This window comes from Hyla sarda, chromosome 2 (genome assembly GCF_029499605.1).
Source record: "Hyla sarda isolate aHylSar1 chromosome 2, aHylSar1.hap1, whole genome shotgun sequence".
Lineage (NCBI taxonomy): Eukaryota > Metazoa > Chordata > Amphibia > Anura > Hylidae > Hyla > Hyla sarda.
Genome location: NC_079190.1, coordinates 79,232,241 through 79,241,711, shown reverse-complemented (window position 1 = coordinate 79,241,711; position 9,471 = coordinate 79,232,241). Strand labels below are relative to the sequence as shown.

Below are 9,471 nucleotides of genomic sequence, written 5' to 3'. Positions count from 1 at the left end.
TACTATTGTGTATATAATGCTGCCTCCTGAATATAATGTCCCCGTTCTTTTATTCTGTAGTCTTGTCATCATCATCACCACCATCATTTAAGTGCTTAGTGTAACTTCTTTCCTATGCTGTTGCTGTTAATATCCTTTCTTCTCGCATAGGACTTGCAGTGCATCAACAAACCTCTTCTCCCCCACATGCCATCTATAGTAGTGTACTGTATATATATATATATATATATATATATATATATATATATATAATCTAAATCAGGCTGGCACTGAACATCATGACATAGCAGAAAGGAGTAGGTGCTTTTCTGTGATTGGCCAGACAAGGAAAGGGAAGGAGGAGCCTGACTAAGTGCTCACCCTCAAAATGAAGAGAGTGAAAAATAGCCATGCTCCAGGGAAGGGACTCTCAGGAGCTGAATACCAGCAGCAAGAGCACTAATATCACATTGTCACCACTCTGAAGGGTTAATGTAACAAAGCCATATAGGTTTGAACAATTCTTTTGAAAAAAAAAAACAGATGTGCTTTAAGCTTAGAGACATCAACTTGTCATAAATGGTTTGGAATCACATGTGTTTTATTATTATTAGTACAAAACACTCCAATAGTTCACGCTGCACAACACAGAGACATGGGACAGAGGGGTGGAGGCTTGAACCCAGCAGCATGCACAGCCAGAGGACTACTTTCAAGGCCAGAGTCAATACAACACTCGGCATTTACCTATATCTCGCTTAGTAGGAGTGGGACTGGGTGCTAAGGTTCCATTGTGCACATTACACTCAACCATTTATTCCCCACACATACAACAAACATCATTACTCATGTAGCACTTTTGGGTTTTGGAATATTACATTTTTTGCTCTCGATCTGCTGTGTTAGTAGTAAGCGCACACACATTAAGAAAGCACACTATGAAATGGACATTGAAATGGACTTCTGCAGTACCTTGTCTTTTCTGGTACATCGATGGTCAGGTGTAGAATACTTTGGCTCATGTAACAAGACAAGAGGAGGGAACGTGTCTAAGAGAAAAGGTGTCTATTTCGTCTAATACAGATACAATTGTGAATCAGGACGGACTGATCTGTATCCTGAAAGGCAGATGTAGCAGATCCAATTGCATACTTGTCATTACCAAAACCTCCTTCAAATATTTTTTACTTAAACAAATAACAACATTTAGACATTTGTCTGAAATTAATTTTCTTAAGATTTGGGAAAATATCTAGCAGTCAGCTTATTATGACTTGGGCAAATGAAATGGACTTATAGGTAATAAGTGAAATATACTCCATTAGCTCATAAATGCTACATTGCTTCCCATAAAGGTTCAGTCATTCATATGGTTATGACTTTATGAGTATGTTTTCTGCATATTGATACTTAGTGACACACAATAAATTACACTCATGCACACAGATGGTTCACCTTTTATATGTGATATTTGCCCCAGGTTTAGTCCCCCCCCCCCCCCCCCCCCATGCTCCCATATCCTGCAAAGACAACAAAAGATGGGACACTGACTTATTCATGATCTCCGAGGTGAAAGGCTGATAACCAGCAAATATAAATATAGGTTCTGCAAAACAGAAAAAAATAAGTACTGATCTCTGGCCACCTGTAATAGAAGCTTCTGCGGTCACCCAGATGAAGGGAAATTCTTTCTTTAACCTCTCCTTTGCTAGATAAGTCACCAGTGTCATTGGGCTTTCTAGCCATTTCTAGCAGAAAAGTGGTTAAGATGTGTCCTGCAGGTCACCACTGGGGAAAAGTAACATGGAGCAACACTGTAAGACTTGCAGGTGAAGGGTTACTGGAGCAATGCTCTGCAAGTTTCTGGCCAAGAAAGGGTTCATGAAGATATTGTCTGCAGCGATTCCTCAGTCAGGATAGATGATGAATCCAGAGAAGGTACTGTATTTGTTTGTGTTCCCACCATGCACTTTGCCACCATCCAGTTTGACATAAACCTCATCCCCCACATCTAAATGAAGTATTACACTGTTGCTGGCATAGTCATAGTTCTGATCTGCGTCCTGAGCAATGGCACTGGCTCGAACCTACAGGAGAAAGATGAAAAAAAGACCAATTACAATTTTAGACATAAAACATATTCATGCAATAAAGTTGTGTTACTTAACATGAATATAATGGCAGTACACATGGTCACACACATGGTCCCAGGAGGTGGCATTCAGACATGGTCTCAGGTTGTGGCATTAATACATGGTCCCAGGAGGTGGCATTTACAATTTTTGTCTCCTGACATGAATGTATGGGCCTCATGAGGGGCGTTCTTTGCGGTATGGCTTAAAGGCAAGGGGGTATGACTTAAAGAAGAGCAGCCTAACCTATGATGTGTCCAGCACACTGCACACTCAGAAGAGTGGATCCTGCTCTTCTGTGTCTTTTTACACACCTCTAGAACAGAAGCATCATGGAGGACATTATAGAGCAGTGCTAAGCAGTTTAAGATGAATTAAAGAGTACCTGTCATCAACAAAAACTTTTAATATGTTGTTCATAATCATTAATGAAGAGATATTGTAAGATATCTTCATTAAAAAATATTAATATTTATACCATTTTTTTCATTTTATACTTTTGGCCACTAGGGGTCTCTCTTCTATGCCTGGTCTGCAGGCAGCTTCCTATGCTTTTCATAGTAAGTGTACAGCTTTTAGGACTAATGCTGAAAGGGTTCTGGTCCTTCCACCGGAAGTTCAGTACTCTCAGCTCAGGACTCGCTCCCAGCCTGTGAGCTGAGAGTACTGAACTTCCGGTGGAAGGACCAGAGCCCTTCAGCATTAGTCCTAAAAGCTGTACACTTACTATGAAAAGCATAGGAAGCTACCTGCAGACCAGGCATAGAAGAGAGACCCCTAGTGGCCAAAAGTATAAAATGAAAAAACTGGTATAAATATTAATATTTTTTAATGAAGATATATTACAATATCTCTTCATTAATGATTATGAACAACATATTAAAAGTTTTTGTTGATGACAGGTACTCTTTAAGCACAGGGGTGAGCTCTAATAGGAATGAGCTAGTCTCTCTTCACAAAAATAAATCCTGCTTGTCCAGCACTAACTATACAGATCTCTTCACTGTCTATACAGGTAACTTACTTACAGCCACCCAACAAAGAAGACAACAAGTGTTTTTTTTTGCATCACACAGGTCACAAAGTCTTCTTTTTTAGGCTGCAAACTTCCAGATCAGTGGTACAGGTTCCTCACAGCCTCACTAAAGGTGCTGTCTTCAGCACCTGTGCTGGTCTGGGCTAGTCTTAAAACCTTCAGTGGCCAAGGAAAGAGATGAAAGGCCCCACTAGCAAACCTGCCTTTCCACCCATAAAAATCCAGTCACACAGTATATGTATATAATTTCACCTCTGTAATAGTAGTGCTTGGATCAGCACCAGGCCACTGCCAAACTGACGTTTGCCATGCAACTACCTCCTGGAGGTCTCCCAGATGAGTGGCACATGGGTGAACGCTGCGTAGGAGAGAAGTATTTTTTGTGATTTAATTTAAATATTTTCTATTAGCACCTTTTTGAGTATACAGCACTTTGATAAACTGTGGTAATAGGGTCTTGACAGAGTAGGGGTCAGGATCCTGAGGCACAGCTGCTTCCCTTTTTAGGACGAGTGTCCCAGTTACATGCCATACAGTTAGGGTTTGCCTAGTAATAGGGTGGTGTAACTCTCTGATAAGGTATATATTGGTAGGATAGGGATAGCAGAGCTTATATCTTTCCCCAATGAGTCACTGCTCTGTTACCTACCACTATTGTTTGAATAACACCCTTGCTAATATATAGGGTAATCTATGACAAGTGCTTGTCAGTTTTGAATACCATTATTATATATAGAATTTTTTTTCTTTCTTTTGGGTGCATGCTATAGGTGACTAAGGTATATCTATATATTTTTATATACATGTGATTCATTTTAAATCGTCACTATTACAGAAAGGGGATAAGATGTCTGATTGCGGGGGTCCCGAAGCTGGGACCCCCTGTGATCTCCTGCAGCATCTGATGTTCTAAACAAACCCCGGGTTCCAGCAGCAGTGGTCGTGATGACCCCCTCCATTCATGTCTATGGGAGTGGGCATGATGGCTGACAAGCCCCCTCCATTCATGTCTATGGGAATGGGCTTGACTGCTGACACGCCCCCTCCCATAGACATGAGTGGAGGGGGTGTGATGCAACATCATGAGGGGGCGTGGCCGTGATGTCACGATCACAGCTTCCAGCTCTGAGCGTTCTGAACAAAATATTCAAATGCTGGAGCACAGGAGTACCCCTTTATTGGTACGTTATCTTATACTAAACAACAACAGCTGTTGTGAGCCCAACCTAATGCCCCAAGTGCTCTAAATGTCTCTTGGTTTCTTCCCATTGTGTTTAACACAAGTGCGTCATCTACTTCATGAGCAGCAATGGGCATAACAGCACAGGAGCTTGTACCCGTAATGGAGTATCACTTATGCTAATGTCACAAATTACATGATGTGGGTGGTAGGGTGACCGAAATAATGCAAAAAAAAATTCTCACACTTTCATGCTTAATATATCGTATTTGAAAATGTACTACAATTTCCAAATACAATCTTCTATCCCTAGTACCTTAAAAACAGGAAAAAGTATTAACCCAAATCTACAGCCTATAAACTGACACGCTTTAGAAATGTGGTTCATTTTACTGGACTAAGGCAGGACTTAATAAGTTAATTATTTATTATGAAACTAAAATATTCACATGTACGACTAAGGGTGCAGATGGACACCTGAAACGCATCACTTATATCCTGTTTGCTGGCTTTTAACAATAAAGAAGATTTTGGCACCATTAACTCGCTGGACAACCTCCTTTGTTTGCCACATTGCACTTGTGCTTGCCCCAGCACAGTCCGGGCGAGGGACGAGCACATGGTGAGCTGAATCTTTTCCACTATTTCTCTTCAAAAATATTCACAGTACAAAAAAAAACCCCAGTTATTAACAATTTAGTTTACACCACACAGATAAGAAAAAAATGTGAAAAAGGGGAAAAATATAGAAACCTTACTTACAGAAAACATTGAGTCTGGTAGAAAAATGTTGTCTGGCATCCATTGTCCCCCATGCGAGCAAACCCCAGCTTTCTAGGCCTGCATTTTTATATCAGCTGCTGGCAGGGACACATTAAGCTCAGTATCTGGGCCGAACAGGTAGGGGGAAAAGGAGGGGCCGAAAAAGCTTCCAACTTGCCACTCCCCCTGTTCATACATTTTGAAATTGAAAAATGCCTCCATCTCCTACCAGCAACCAGGCAATCACATAATTTTTTTCTATATTCGGGTCCTCATTCGACTGCCCTTTTTGGGGATACTCAACATGACCTCTTTACGTAAAGTTTACCCAGTGGGCACAGTTCGGGTAGGGATCCATACACGCGAGTCATGTTAGGACTCATTTCGAAAGTACTGTGATAAATAATCCAGCTGTATATGATAGGGGCCATGGATAAATATTAAGATGTCCAAATTGATCTTCAGGCTAAATAATGAATACAGGTGCTGAAGTCATTCTGCTTGTTCTTATTTCAAAGGAAATTAATAAATCTGAGACATTATTTATCACACTTCCCCCCCCTAATAAGAGATACACTGGGAGGGGCCTACACATAATTTTTCCTCATATCGTACATATGTTTACCTTATCATATTAGAAAAGTCTTCTGATCTATTTTTCATGGAAATACTGTACAATTGCACTATTCCGAATTTTAATTTTTTTTTACTTTACAGCAATTATGCTTTAGTAGAACTTTATGTATTGAACGGGGGGCAGGGAGAAGCGAGTTCTAAAGCTGTCCCTAAGACCACTCTCCCTGCCTATTTGCCCATCTGCCCTAAATGACGGATCGACAACTTGGAGCTGGTCCCTTTCTTGTGCTAAAGTACATTGCTGTCGAAGTCAACAGAACAAACGGAACTGTACAAAGTCGGGAAACAAGTCACGAACATAACGGGAATACAATTTCCAACAAACAGATACATAAATACAACCAAGGCAGGAAAGAGCATATTAACAGGAAATCAAGAGCACGGTTCACACTGGACTCAGAACAAGGAACCCACTAGACACCCCACTCCAATCATGAAGGGAAATCAATAGCAAAGCCAAATAGGCTCCTAGCTAGTGGGCACTCTCCACCAAGTGATGAGGATACTAGTCTAGGAGGAAACAAAAATCCTAAATACAAGCAAACATGGGTATAGACACAAGGCTAACTCACCCCTAGATAAACGAATTAGCACAAGGCTCAGAACAGGATTCTAACCTAGGAGATCCAGGATCAAACAAGGTTAAAACAGGATTGACAAATACACAGTGTGATACAGACTAAGGAAACACAAAGCATATGGTGAACGAAATATGCAAGAATACTAAAACCCAACAAAGGTACTAAAACAAAGAAGGCTAAAATCTAGATATCAAACTGGACAGTAAACCATGGTTAAAACTCAGGAATTGTGCTCGAACAGACAAAAGCTAAGGTGCATCATAAACAAGACATGGTCAGAATACAGGTCCAATTACCAGCAGAGAGTTCCAGCAGAGCTAAGGTCTAAATAACGCCACCCGGGATCCCATAGGCTGGAAGCCTTAACTCTCCCATAACCAGAAACACAGAAACCGTTCAGACATAAACATAATGAGGGTCATATTGAAAATTCATTACATCAAAAATGTTGGCGCAAAAAAGTTTACATCAGATATTCAAAGTGTTTTACATAAGAATTATCCAAGGTTTACACTAGTTACACCAGTTTTTCAAAAGTGGGCATGGCTATGTACATTTCAGGTTTTACATGATATTTTCAAAGGAGTGAGAGTCCATTTTACAAAAAAAAAAATCACACCAGCTTTTTGCTAATGTAGAAAACACAGAAATGGTTGTAGTTTTTTGTTTTAGTTTTTTTTCTTTAGTTTTTTGGGAAAAGGTGTTATTTAATCAATTATTGAAAAAAAAAATTATTGGAAAACGGTATTAGAAAAATTTTATTTTTTTCATTGTCACTGCACCTGCACTCACATTGAAGCCCTAGAAATGTTTTATGTATACAATTATCGCTTGTCTGGGCACTAGGAATCACTGAATATTACGTGAGATGCTTCCGCCAGAATTTTCCAGGATGTCTCTGCAATTTTGGAGCAAAAAATCCAATATGGTGGCAACAATAACAAAAAATTATTGGCACCCTTAACTTAATATTTGGTTGCACACCCTTGGAAAAAATAACTGAAATCAGTCGCTTTCTATAACCATCAATAAGCTTCTTACACCTCTCATCCAGAATGTTGGACCACTCTTCCTTTGCAAACTGCTCCAGGTCTCTCTTATTGGAAGGCGCCTTTTCCCGACAGCAATTTTAAGATCTCTCCACAGGTGTTCAATGGGATTTAGATCTGGACTCATTGCTGGCCACTTCAGAACTCTCTAGCGCTTTGTTGCCACCCATTTCTGGGTGCTTTTCGACGTATGTTTGGGGTCATTTTCCTGCTGGAAGTCTCAAGATCTTGGACGCAACCCAACTTTCTGAAACTGGGCTGTACAGTGGGACCCAAAATCCGTTGGTAATCCTCAGATTTCATGATGCCTTGCACACATTCAAGGCACCCAGTGCCAGAGGCAGCAAAACGACCCCAAAACATCATTGAACCTCCACCATATTTTACTTTAGGTACTGTGTTCTTTTCTTTTTAGGCCTCATTCCATTTTTGGTAAACAGTAGAATGATGTGCTGTACCAAAAAGCTCTATGTTGGTCTCATCTGTCTACAAGACATTTTCCCAGATGGATTTTGGCTTATTCAAGTTGATTTTGGCAAAATGTAGTCTTGCTTTTTCATGTTTCTGTGTCAGCAGTGGGGTCCTCCTGGGTCTCCTGCCATAGCGTTTAATTTCATTTAAATGTTGATGGTTAGTTTGCGCTGACACTGATGATCCCTGAGCCTGCAGGACAGCTTGAATATCTTTGGAACTTGTTTGGAGCTGCTTATCCACCATCCCGACTATCCTGCGTTGACACCTTTCATCAATTTCTCTCTTCTGTCCAAGCCCAGGGAGATTAGCAACAGTGCCATGGTTTGCAAACTTCTTGATAATGTTGTGCACTGTGGACAAAGGCAAATCTAGATCTCTGGAGATGGACCTGTAACCTTGAGATTGTTGATATTTTTCCACAATTTTGGTTCTCAAGTCCTCAGACAGTTCTCTTCTCATCTTTCTGTTGTCCATGCTTAGCGTGGCCCACACAGACACACAATACAAAGACTAAGAGAACTTCTCTCATTTTTATCTGCTTTCAGGTGGGATTTTTATATTGCCCACACCTGTTACTTGCCCAAGGTGAGTTTAAAGGAGCATCACATGCTTGAAACAATCTTATTTATCCACAATTTTAAAAGGTTGCCAATAATTTTGTCCAGACCATTTTTGGAGTTTGGTGTGACATTATGTCCAATTTGCTTTTTTTTCCTCCCTTTTTTGGTTTAGTTCCAATACACACAAAGGGAATAAACATGTGTATAGCAGAACATGTGTTACTGCAATCCTTTTCTGTGAGAAATAGTTAATTTTCTTGAAAAATTTCAGGGGTGCCAACCTTTACAGCCATCACTGTAACTATATATATGTATACTGTATATAGTAAAATCTTCTTCCTCACCAACCTGGGGAGACTTTTCTGCCCGCAGGGACGTTGAGGATACGATGTTAGAAAGTCTCCCCTACTGCCCCTGTAAGTAGTCCCCTGGGCAGGGAGCTATACTTACCTAGTTCCCGTCTGCTCCAGCTTTAATCTCACCCGCTCAGTGTGATTGACAGCCCGGCCATGACCTGCGTCATCACTCGGCTCCATCTGCTTAGGGGCATGATTACAGCCAGAGAAGACAGGACTAGTGGAGTATAGCTCCCCGGCCAGGGGACTACTTACGGGGACACTGGGGAACACTTTCTAACTGCATATCCTCCCCATCCCTGTGGGCAGGAACGTGTCCTGGGATGAGAATTTTTTTTTTCTGGTGGATTGCTAGTCACAAAATGTAGCTACAGTAAAAAAAACATATGGATGCAGCTGTGCTGGAATGAAACAAATGGCACTGTAGGAATGGTGCTGCTGAGTGGGCATTAAATGAACAAAGAAACAAAAATTGAGTGTTTTCTTCAAATGGGTCAGGGTGCCCTTCAAATAACAGACAAGTGCCCAATCAGGTATGTACCCCTTATTTATAATTTTTAATGCACCAGACCCCTTTAAACTTTTAGGACTTTATAGTACAGCTCTCACTTTTCCTTGATAAACAGTGCAATATAAAGGTGCTTGTCCATGAACTGAAGCTTAGCAGAATGTAGGTCATGTAATATGACAGTGATCCTAAGTACATAACTCTTCTGGGTGACTGAA

The 9,471-nt window shown here is 40.7% G+C and overlaps 1 protein-coding gene across 1 annotated transcript in view; it reads right to left on the bottom strand.

Annotated features, from left to right (window-relative positions):
• Positions 1 to 938: 938 nt before the first annotated feature.
• Positions 939 to 9,471, bottom strand: part of C1QL4 (complement C1q like 4) — a 55,468-nt gene continuing 46,935 nt past the window's right edge. The window contains exon 2 of the mRNA XM_056560370.1: positions 939 to 2,066. Within this exon, the coding sequence (XP_056416345.1) occupies positions 1,887 to 2,066 (180 nt within the window). The 3' untranslated portion in view covers positions 939 to 1,886. The remainder of the gene's footprint in view (positions 2,067 to 9,471) is intronic.